Source organism: Nicotiana sylvestris, chromosome 8 (assembly GCF_000393655.2).
Source record: "Nicotiana sylvestris chromosome 8, ASM39365v2, whole genome shotgun sequence".
Classification (NCBI taxonomy): Eukaryota; Viridiplantae; Streptophyta; class Magnoliopsida; order Solanales; family Solanaceae; genus Nicotiana; species Nicotiana sylvestris.
In genome coordinates, this window is record NC_091064.1 from 190938017 (window position 1) to 190950422 (window position 12406).

The 12406-nt window shown below is 38.7% G+C and overlaps 1 protein-coding gene across 1 annotated transcript; it reads right to left on the reverse strand.

Annotated features, from left to right (window-relative positions):
• Positions 1 to 5907: 5907 nt before the first annotated feature.
• Positions 5908 to 10332, reverse strand: LOC104229950 (CO(2)-response secreted protease-like). Its single transcript, XM_009782682.2, has 9 exons — positions 10123 to 10332; positions 9393 to 9652; positions 9164 to 9275; positions 8178 to 8697; positions 7970 to 8073; positions 7587 to 7832; positions 6998 to 7112; positions 6692 to 6902; positions 5908 to 6612 (listed from the first exon to the last, which is right to left on the reverse strand). Exons 1-9 carry the CDS (start codon positions 10302 to 10304, stop codon positions 6056 to 6058), a joined length of 2307 nt encoding a protein of 768 aa, XP_009780984.1. The 5' UTR covers positions 10305 to 10332; the 3' UTR covers positions 5908 to 6055.
• Positions 10333 to 12406: the final 2074 nt, after the last annotated feature.

Consider the following 12406-nt stretch of genomic DNA (forward strand, 5'->3'; position numbering starts at 1 on the left):
AAATAATCAAAATTATAAAAAATAGAGAGAAAAGAAAGCCATTCAAGGCCTTCCACCAACTCTCCATCTATATCGCTATTGTCTACCAGAAGTCCGAACTCAGAACACGACCCTTTGAATTCTTGATTTTTCTAAAACACAAAGTAGAAAATATGAGACAAAAGTACTACAAATTGAAGGTATGCCATTTCCTATGTCTTAAAACTGTTTTATTTTTAATTTTGAGAAATCAAAATCTCAATTTCCCCCAAATTTGTCGATGGACTCAGATCAAAGTATCCGAAGTTAGTTGACTAAATCCGGGACGTATCCCGTGATAGGACCAAACCTATTGTTGTATGTGAAAGTAGACAAAACAAAAGAAAGAAAAATAAAAAAGAGATGAAAATATGATGTAAGCGCTTACATCGACATTCTTGTGATGTAAGCGCTTACCTCAGCATTCTTATGATGTAAGCGCTTACATCGACATTCTTATGCTGTTAGCGCTTACCTCGGCAGGGCATTCAAATACTTATAAATAGGGGTCTACATTTTCATTTGTAGATCATCCCAAAACTTCTTCTTTCTCTCTTCAATTAATAAAGAGCTATTCTTTGTGTGGTTGTGGAGTAGGCAAAAATTGCTGAATCACGTAAATCTTGTCTTGTCTTGTCTTGTGCAATTTATTGCTTTTCTCTCTTAAATATCCTTTTCCTTCTATTATCTTGACACGATTCCTCAACAACTGGTATCAGAGCACAGACAGTGTAATCTTGGTAGAAAAGTACAGTATTGGTGCAGATACTATTCATAAGAATAGTGTGACACTATTGATCATCGTTACTATTCACAAGCACTATTCACATAAATTATTTTTGTGAAAAATGGCATCGGAAGAAGGGAAGGTTAAGATTGACAAATTCAATGGCAAAGATTTTGGATTCTGGAAAATGCAAATAGAGGACTATTTGTATCAGAAAAAATTACACTTACCTCTGACCGAAGTGAAATCGGAGACTATGTCCAAAGCGGATTGGGATTTATTAGATTGTCAAGCTCTTGGTGTGATTCGTTTGACGCTAACACGAAATGTGGTATTTAACATCATTAACGAGAAGACCACTACATGCCTGATGAAGGCGTTATCAAATATGTATAAGAAGCCATCTGCTTCAAATAAAGTCTATTTGATGCGTCGATTGTTCAACTTAAAAATGACAGAAGTTGGATCAGTCACGGAACATATCAATGAGTTTAATACAATATTAACTCAGTTGAGTTCTGTTAATATAAGAATTGATGACGAAATCAGGGCGTTGATTCTACTATCATCTCTACCGGAGAGTTGGTCTGCAACAGTAACTGCAGTTAGCAGTTCACCAGGAAGTACCAAACTCAAATTGAATGATAGGGACTTGGTTCTAAGCGAAGATAATCAAGTGATTCCCCAGGATCTGCTTTTTGTACCGAAAGCAGGGGGAGAATCAACCAAAGAGGACAGATTTATGGTCGTGGCAGATCAAAGTCAAGGAGAAGAGGATAATCCAAAAATCGCAAGGACATTACTTGTTGGAATTGCGATAAAAAGGGTCACTACAGTAGTCAATGTAGAGAACCAAAGAAGAAGAAGGAAGAAAATTCAGAAAATGTAATTGCTGAACAAGTCGGTGATGCACTAATTTGTTGTGCAGACAGTCCAGTCGAATCTTGGATTCTGGACTCAGGTGCATCCTTTCAATCTACATCATGCAAAGAATTATTGCATAATTATATTGCTGGAAAATTTGGGAAAGTTTATCTAGCAGAAGGCGAACCTCTCGACATTGCCGGAAAAGGTGAAGTTCATATAAAGACTTCACAAGGCACGCTATAGAAATTGCAAAATGTACGACATGTTCCTGGCCACAAGAAAAATCTGATAACTATGGGTCAGATTGACGATGAAGGATATACAACAACATTCGGCAACGGATCGTGGAAGACAACCAAAGGGAATTTGGTTGTGGCACGAGGCTTCAAAAGGGGAACACTGTATGCAACTGCAATAGAAAGAGATACTATAGCAACAATTGATCATGGTCGTGATACAACATTGTGGCACCGGAGGCTCGGGCATATGAGTGAGAAGGGAATGAAGCTTTTGGCATCCAAAAAGAAGTTGTCAAACCTAAAACATGTTGAATTAGGTTTGTGCGAAGATTGCATTTACGGGAAACAAAAGAGAGTTAGTTTCTCAAAGGTGGGAAGGACGCCAAAGAAAGAGAAGCTGGAACTAGTGCATACAGATGTGTGGGGACCAGCTCCTGTAACCTCTCTAGGAGGCTCACGCTATTATGTCACCTTCATTGATGATTCCACAAGAAAGGTATGGGTTTATTTTCTGAAAAATAAATCTGATGTATTTGTTACCTTTAAAAGATGGAAAGCTGAAGTTGAAAATCAGACAAGTCTAAAGTTAAAATGTCTGAAGTCTGACAATGGAGGAGAGTATGATAGCCAAGAGTTCAAAGCATTTTGCTCGGAGAATGGGATCAGAATGATCAAGACAGTTCCTGGAACACCGGAACAAAATGGTGTTGCTGAGAGGATGAACAGAACCCTGAATGAACGAGCCAGAAGTATGAGAATACATTCTAGATTGCCGAAGTATTTTTGGGCTGAGGCTGTTAACACGACAGCTTACCTCATAAATAAGGGACCCTCTGTACCGCTGAATTTTGAAATTCCTGAGGAGGTATGGACAGGAAAGAAGGTAACTCTCTCACATTTGAAAAGTTTTGGTTGTGTTGCTTATGTACATGTAAACTCTAATGATAGAGATAAGCTTGATCCTAAAGCAAAGAAATGTTTCTTTATTGGCTATGGTGATGATAATTTTGGTTATCGGTTTTGGGATGATCAGAATAGAAAGATCCTAAGACACAGGAATGTCACATTTAATGAAAATGTGATGTACAAGGACAAGCTCGAAGTAGAACCAACCAACACCATCAAACAGACAATGTCTGAAATAGTTGAGTTAGAAGAAATCTCAGAAAATGAAGTAGCTAGAGGGATTACAACTGATTCTGAAATTGAAGATGAAGAACCAGAAGCCGAATTTGAAGAAGAACTAGAAGCCGAACCTGAAGCAGAACCAGAGATAGAATCAAATCCAGAACCAAATCTGGAATCAGGACCTGAATCAAATTCGGATTCTGTTACTCATGAACCTACATTGAGGAGATCTAAAAGAGTCACGAATGCTCCAGATAGGTTAACTCTCTCTCTCTTCACTATTTACTTCTTACTGATACTGGAGAACCAGAGCATTTTGTTGAAGCGATGCAGGTGATAGACTCTGATAAATGGAAGCTAGCCATGAAAGAAGAGATGAATTCTCTTCAAAAGAATAAAATATGGATACTTACGGAGTTACCAAAAGGAAAGAAGGCATTGCAGAACAAGTGGGTGTACAGAGTCAAGGAAGAGCATGATGGTAAGAAGAGATACAAAACACGATTAGTAGTAAATGGCTTTCAGCAGAAGGAAGGAATTGACTACACCGAGATCTTCTCTCCTGTAGTCAAATTAACTACTATCAGGTTGGTGCTAAGTATCGTAGCTGCAGAAAATTTGCATTTGGAGCAGCTAGATGTTAAAACTGCTTTCTTGCATGGTGACCTTGAAGAAGACATCTACATGAAGCAACCTGAAGGTTTTCAAGTTTCTGGTAAAGAAAACCTTGTGTGTAAGTTGAAGAAGAGTTTGTATGGTTTGAAACAAGCTCCCCGACAATGGTACAAGAAATTTGATGGATTCATGCATAAAAATGGTTTCACACGATGTGAGATGGACCATTGCTGTTATATCAAAAATCTTGATGAATCCTATATCATTTTATTGTTGTACGTTGATGATATGCTAATTGCAGGATCTAGCATAAATGAGATCAACTTGGTTAAGCAACAACTGGCGGAGGAGTTTGAAATGAAAGACTTAGGACCAGCTAAGAAAATGCTTGGGATGAGGATTAGTAGAAACAGGTCGGAAGGAACCTTAAAATTGTCTCAAGAAAAGTACATACAGAAGGTACTAAGCAAGTTCAGTCTTCATGATGCAAAGACCAGAAGCACTCCACTTGGAAGCCATCTAAATCTGTCAAAGGACCAATCACCTAAGACAGATGAAGAAAGGAAGTACATGTCCAAAGTTCCGTATGCTTCAGCAGTAGGAAGTTTGATGTATGCTATGGTTTGCACTAGACTTGACATAGCCCATGCAGTTGGAGTTGTCAGTAGATACATGTCAGATCCAGGAAAGGAGCATTGGGAAGGTGTAAAATGGATATTGCGATATCTCAAAGGCACCTCAGGTATGACACTTTGTTTTAAAAAGAGCAATATTATCTTACAAGGTTTTGCTTATGCAAATTTAGGTGGCGATCTGGATAGTCGAAAAAGTACCACGGGCTACGTGTTCACCTTGGGTGGTACTGCTGTTATTTGGATGTCCAAACTTTAGAAAAGTGTTGCTCTATCTACCACTGAAGCAGAGTACATGGCAATCTCAGAAGCTGGAAAAGAGATGATTTGGCTAAAAAAATTTCTTAAAGAGCTAGGTAAAGAGCAGGACAATTGTGAGCTTTTCAGCGATAGCCAGAGTGCAATTCATCTTGCCAAGAATCCAGTGTTTCATGCAAGATCAAAGCATATCCAGTTGAGGTATCATCATATCCGAGAGTTGATAAATGAATGAACTCTTTCCCTACAGAAGATACCAGGATCAAAGAACCCGTCATACATGTTGATCAAAGTTGTCGGTGTTGACAAACTGAGGCTGTGCACTGCCTCAGTTAGCCTTCAAGACTGATAGAGTGAAGGCGCCACCAGAGAATAGCAAATCTTTCTTTATTTTCTTTCTTGATGTAACATAGGTTTGAGGGGGAGATTGATAGGACCAAACCTATTGTTGTATGTGAAAGTAGACAAAACAAAAGAAAGAAAAATCAAAAAGAGATGAAAATATGATGTAAGCGCTTACATCGACATTCTTGTGATGTAAGCGCTTACCTCAGCATTCTTATGATGTAAGCGCTTACCTCGGCAGGGCATTCAAATGCTTATAAATAGGGGTCTACATTTTCATTTGTAGATCATCCCAAAACTTCTTCTTTCTCTCTTCAATTAATAAAGAGCTATTCTTTGTGTGGCCGTGGAGTAGGCAAAAATTGCCGAACCACGTAAATCTTGTCTTGTCTTGTCTTGTGCAATTTATTGCTTTTCTCTCTTAAATATCCTTTTCCTTCTATTATCTTGACACGCTTCCTCAACATCCCGCACCCGCTCTCGTCCCGTGTCAAGACGGGTGCGGCACCAAAAACGAAGAGTCCGCACAACTTAAATTAACACTTGAAGTTGTAGTCCCAATGTCAAGGATCTTTACTGTTGTTATATGCATACTTACTCAAGAGGCCTAAAGGGCAGCCCGATGCACTAAGCTCCCGCAATAGGCGGGGTTCAGGGAAGGGCCGGAACACTTGAAGTTGTAGTCCCAATGTCAAGGATCTTCACTGTTGTTATATGCATACTTACTCAAGAGGCCTAAAAGGCAGCCCAGTGCACTAAGTTTCGGCTATAAGCGGGGTTCAGGGAAGAGCCGGATCACAAGGGTGTATCGTAAGCAGTCTTACCCTATATTTTTGCAAGAAGTTATTTTCACGGCTCAAACCCGTGACCTCAAGAGGCCTAATTGTCAATAATATCAAGCAATCTGGTTCCAAACATGGACAAAAGAGAACTTCAACCATAAGAGTGACTTCATCGCTGATGTAGAGGATGAGCTTCGTGGGGTAGAAACAGTAATAAAGGTAACATTTATGCACTCACCGCAAATTAACTTCTAGTGGAATTGACTGACGCACATTGTGATATTCAAAATTGGATATAGTTTCTGTCACAACAATATTTTATTGATGATTACTCTTGTCGTTACAATGATAGGTTGATAACATGATTGTGCTCATGGATTTGTAACATTGCATACAAACTCTCTAGATTACTTATAGGTCTGAAAATGTTCCCATTGATTTGTGTTAGTTGCTACTTACAACAAATGGACTCCGGACTTTGTACTTACCATTTGTCCAAGTAATTGAGCCAAACAGATCCTCCTTTGAGGGAGATGAAGCTTTGAAAGACACTTCATAGCTTAATTTCTTGCTTTTATAATTAAATTCCAATTTACTTGGAATCACTTGGACTTCCAATCCTTTTGGTGCCTCAATGATTGCAGTATATACTGATGCTTCTTCACCAGTATTTGTAACTGTTCTAGTAACTTTCTTCGGCTCGTTTTCTTTGAGACTAGAAATAGCTATTGATGGATAATTCATATTAGAAACCAATTCAGAGGTTGGGTTTTTTGGGCATGAAAAGTCCTTAGGAACTGTACTTGAGATCAGCTTTATCTGTGATATGTTAAAGCCAGCAGAACATAGGAACTGCAAGTAGTCGGCGACATCTGTCTCGTAGACTAGACCTGGTTTTAATGGACCTGAAGTGCTTGCTTCTCCTGCACCTATGTCATATGGTGTTGCTTTGGATCCTGAGACTGTAGTGATTGGAGCCTTCAAATTGTTTATCTGAATAGCTGTTGAAAATTTGGAGTAAGCAACGGTATCACTAAAACAAAAAAATAGTTACTAGTTTACTTTTATTAGGTTCTTTACCTGTGGTCATAATAGCTGATTTGACAGCTGAAGGACTCCAGGCAGGGTTAACTGCTTTGACAGTTGCAGCAATACCGGATACGTGAGGGCAGGACATGGAAGTGCCTGAGAGTAGGTTGAAAATTGGTGGTTTTTGGCCGGGGAGAGCCTCACTCGTGTCATTTCCAGGCCAAGCAGCAAGAATGGCAACCCCTGGTGCTGTAATATCCGGCTTCAAGAACAAATGAAAATCCATTTAGCCCATGTTTTACTGCGCCCAGCAAACTTCTGTTAAGAATACAATCAAAGATGAAATGTTGGCCTTACTTTGAGGAGGTTAGGGGTGTTGTACGCAGGGCCTCTTGATGAGAAGTAAGCGACAACTGGAGCTGGTTTGTACTTTGTTATGGAAACAGTTGGTAAAATTGATGCAATGGGATTCCTTCAGAATTTTGAAGAATTGTTAACTGTTTGTGCACTTAGGAACTATATCAAACCAATCAATTATATCAAATCCCAAATTTCTTGGAGTATAGTATAAGGATCTTTTATAGGGTCCATTTCATTCCAATACCAAATAATTAAGTCTTTTAAAGTAAAAGTACTCTAAAAAACTAGGAGTCCTACGACGAATTTGCTTGGAAGGTTCAATGGCAACGAGAAGGGGACTCTTAGCTCGTTGTCAGATAGAGTCAAAATCTACCCTGAGGTCCCAAATTAGACCAATGGAATTCTGTCTGTCCGATAAATCTCACAATTGTCCTCAAATTAACACTAATTGTTATACTGTCATACAAGTCTTAATCCAGATTAAAAAGACTCTTGACAAATATATGCAGCAAGTAGAAAATAACAATTAAGCCTTAATCTCCACAATTTGAAATATAGCCTACTACTGGAAACTAACAGTGATTACCTAGTCGAGTTAATGTAGGCAAGGATCTCAGTACCATCCTTTTTAGAGACTACACCTGCTGGGAAGGAATTGAATTTGGGTGCCACAGTTCTTTCATCATCATCTATTAGTATAAATCCAACTCCACCTCGACTCTTCACTTCGTCTAGCTTGTCACTGGGAAAATATTCGCCATCATCAAGATTTTCACAAAGAACAATCTTCCCCTTGACTTTGTTTTCATCTAATGAACCAGGAACACAACTCCTGAAACACCACCATTAACCATTTCATTTTTTGGGGTTAATTTCATATAATATCACTCACTTTTACTTTATTGCATCAGCCACTGAACTATTTTTTGTAACTAAAAAGTCACTCAACGTTCTTGATCTTCCATTTACCTTGCATCCGCCTCAGAAACATTATTGTTTGATTTGGTTGAATTGCCATGAATCAAAGGGTAGACTGACGATTTTGTCATGTTACCAAAGTTTATACCTCCACCCTGAAACTCAACGAGGATACCAAGTATATGAATAGATAAACATGAAAGGCAAAGCTGAGGATTGATGTTTAGTATTGTACAGAAGAAAGTTTGTTAGTCTTTACCTTAATAAGCTTGTTTCCACCCAAGACAATATCTGTCTCGAAGTCACGATCAATGGTGGTGGCTGCAACCGTTAGAATCCAAGGAGCTGTATTGACAACAGTTTTTGGGCCAGGGCCACTATTTCCAGCAGAGCAAACAACAACAATGCCCTTTTCTACGGCATGAAATGCTCCTATGGCAATAGGATTGCTCGGAAAATCAGGTTCAAGTCCGGGTGATGAACCAAGTGATAGTGATAAAACATCAACCCCATCTGCAATTGCGTCATCGAATGCTTTCATGATAGCTGATCCACGGCATCCAAAAGTAGTACAGACACGATACATGGCAATCCTTGAACCAGGAGATCCACCCGTGGCAGTTCCTGCAGCTAGGCCATAGTAGGATGCACCTGCAACAGGACTCCCAGCTGCAGTAGACGCAACATGAGTACCATGTCCGTTCTCGTCCCTGGCTGATCCAGCGATTTTTATTCCACTGTCATCAGACTCCTCATAAAATCTTGCACCAACTATCTTCCTGATCATAGAAAGTTACAATCATCATAAAAGCTCAAAAACTATAAGCTTCTAATCATCAATGGCGGAGCCACCTTAGGTTAAGAGGTGTCAATTGACACCCCTTCCCTGGGAAAATTACACTAAAGATAGTTGATTATTAAAACCCCTTAACTTATTCGTATATTTACTTCTTTATATTTTGACACCCTTAAAGAAATTCATTGATCCGCTACTACTAATCATATATCCTTGTTATAGGTACAATTCTTCTTTTCTCAATCAACTATACGTAAAATCACCCAAGTTAGTTGGATCCGCCTATGAACTCTTTGTATCTATTCCCTTAACCTATCACAACCATCTTCTTTTACAATATTTTGAGCCAACTATATAAATATATACTATGTGAAACTCATACAGGTGGAGTTTTGTTGTAAGCATGAAACCTACGAAAGAAAGTGCAAAAATGAGGAGGAGAAAATTACTTGTTGCATTTTGAAGAGCCAAAATCTTGACCATCCATGCAAGTTCCATTCCACCGGGCTGGAATTGGACCCATATCCTTGTCATTGAAACTCTCAGATTCTGGCCATATACCTGAATATAATTTCAATGATCTTATGATCCTTGTCTTAATTATAAACAAAGAAAAGTGCTGCAATAAATTTGCAGTATTATATTATGATGTAATAAGATTTTTCTGAAATATCCTACCCGTATCCAATATGCCAATTATGGTATCAGCTCCAATTAATGATGAATCAGAACCAGAGCTTGGACTTGAATTGATTTTTTCATCAGTTTGATACTTCAAGAAATCCCATGAATGTGTAGTGTGGAGTTGCAGTACTGGATCAGGAAATACAGAGATAACTCCAGGTCTTTGAGCCATGGATTTAGCTTCAGCTTCTGATAAACGTGCCGCGAATCCTGAGAAACCATTGTTGTAGCTGTGTACCACTGCATTCTTGTTCCTAACATAAACCAGACATTGATATTATTACTTAGTGACGTGAAGAAAAACGAAAATTTCAAGAAACCAGTTTAACACCAATTAAATTCTATATATAACCTATTCACACATTCACGGTAAAAATTACTACCCTAAAGACTTGGGAAGTAATAAAAAATAGAGTTTAAATTATATATATAATTTAAGATTACCGTCAGTGTTAGAATGTTTTATACCATCATGTCACCTTTCAAGTAGCCTATCTTATTTTAAAGATTACGAATCCCACATTTTAAGGACGCTAACCTATATATGTATATCCTTTGAATGACGTGATAGTGTTTAACAAATCCTTACGCGACAAATGTATATGAGTAATTTAAAAACACAAAAATATCTAATATAACAAAAGTATCCTGTGTATCTAATGGTTTTTAATATGCATGTCAATTCCTAAAAGGCATGCAAAATAGATATGTTAAAAACTCTTACCTTCTGATCAAGGAGCTGATAAGCTGCGCTTGATCATGTCTGGTACCACCGTTAGAAGAAGCCGCAGCACCCATATAAACAATATAAATGCCATTGTTTTGTGCTTGAGAAGCTGAGTCGGCTTCTCTTATGAAAGCGACAATGAAAAGAGAAAAGCAGAAGAACAAAGAAAGGCCTTTCATTTTGCTGCTGACAAATGTTGATGAAAATTAAGTTCGTTTTATAGTGTCGTAAAGGCTTGATCCCACTAGCCCAGTTCTATAAACTGGATAGACAATATGTACTATGAAATCATAAAAATGAATTGTAAGTAATGGTAATCTTTGTTGGTGCATTCATGCGTGTATCCACTGTAAAAGCGCCCGTCAATCAGCTATGTTATATTCTCTCAAAGTGCGTTTATTGCTTATCCAAATTAGCACGCCAACTGAGACAGTGGATTAGTAGTGATAATGGTGGTAGGCAGGCAGATCGTGGTGGTGGTGATTGGATACTGGAATTAGCATGTAAGTTAATTTATAGTCGAAAGGTACCTAAGTATATTGGCCTAAGTACTTGACCAAACTTCTTTTAGGTGTACAATGGGAAGTATTAGACAAAATGTTAATATCTTTGATACGCTACATGTCTATGCAAGTGATGCCACAACTAAAAAACAGTGCAATTCCGTCCACTATTTCCGACCGAAATCGGTCGGAAATTGATGATTTCTGACCAAATTCCGACCGATTTTAATTGGACAGAAAAATGATGGTCGCAAATGTGTACCGACCGAAATCGGTCGGAAATTTTCGACCGAAGTCGGTCGAAAACTTCAAAGCGTTGACTAATTGTCAAACTTTAATTTTCGACCGATTTCGGTCGGAAAGCCTTGGACAAAATCACCTGATTTTTAGTAGTGTGCTGCAAGATGCCGTGCGCATGGACTAAGTACATGTCAAATGTTGGATGTCCTCCTCATTAATAAGCTTGATAGGTAAGTTAATTAATACGTCTTGGTCTCATTCTCCTCCTACAACTGGGATTGTTACCTAAGGCTGAGGAGATTTGAGGGGACATAACCATATATTTATAGGCGTTCGATGGAAAATATGTATGAACAACGAAAGCAAATAGCCAGAATCACTTGCATGTAATATAGACAACACATAATTACAGATTTTAATTGAATATAAAATCAATACTTATCTCTTGAAGTGTGACCGCGATCGAGAAAAGAGTCTTGAAGTGCGAGCAAACACTGTCCACGAGATCATCCTCCAGTTCCGCAATCTTCTGCTGTCTGACCCAAATAATACCCGGAATTGACAAAACTTGTGTGGGCGAGTTTCTCCTACGAAAACCGTATATTGAAAACCATAGCCTCCTTATGGAATAAGACCCCTTTATATAGTTGTAACGACCCGACCGGTCGTTTTGAGTATTTGCACTTCGCTCGGTTGTTTGAGGGCATGAGTAGCTCCGTACGATATATTATGACTTATGTGAATCATCGGTTTTGGTTTTCAGGTTATTCGGAATTGATTTAGAAGAATGATTCTCAGCTAGAAGCTTTAAATTTGAAAGGTTTGACCAAGTTTGACTTTTTAGTATTTGACCTCGGATTGGACTTTTGATGGTTCCGTTAGTTCTATTGGGTGATTTTGGACTTAGGAGCACGCCCGGATTGTGATTTGGAGGTCCGCAGTAGAATTTGGCTTGAAACGACAAAAGTTGGAATTTTGGAAAGTTTGACCGGGAGTAGACTTTTTGATATCGGGGTCGGATTTCAATTCCGAAAGTTGGAGCAGGTTCGTAATGTCAAATGTGACTTATGTGCAAAATTTAATCGGACGTGATTTGATAGGTTCCGACATCGGTTGTGGAAGTTGAAATTTCAAAGTTTATTGATTTCGAATTGAGATGTGATTCGTCGTTTCTATGTTGTTATGTGTTTTGAGGCCTCGAGTAGGTCTGTGTTATGCTATGGGACTTGTTGGTATGTTTGGACGTGGTTTTGAGGAGCTCGGGCGTGTTTCAGATTGATTTCAGATCATTTTCCTCCATTATACTTGATGTCGAATCTCGCGTGGTTATTGATTTTGAGAAAAGCGACTCGAGGTATGTAGTATGGACCAGCGTTTGGATGGAGTCACGCATTTTGGCGGCGTTATATTTATATATGATCCTTTATGTTGGATTCATGTATTTTGGTTCTACGGTGTGTGCTAGGCTCTTAGCATGGCGTTGTGATGGTACTTGTTAAGCTGGCGGGACAGTTCTCTCGTTTGAATCATTTTCATGA

Excerpts from the sequence above, each read along its gene's own strand:
- LOC104229950 (XM_009782682.2), bottom strand. The coding sequence starts at position 10,304 with ATGAAAGGCCTTTCTTTGTTCTTCTGCTTTTCTCTTTTCATTGTCGCT. Across the intron at positions 9,653-10,122 it reads ATCAGCTCCTTGATCAGAAG|GAACAAGAATGCAGTGGTAC; the intron begins GTAAGAGTTTTT and ends GGTTTATGTTAG. Across the intron at positions 8,698-9,163 it reads GGCTCTTCAAAATGCAACAA|GAAGATAGTTGGTGCAAGAT; the intron begins GTAATTTTCTCC and ends TTCTATGATCAG.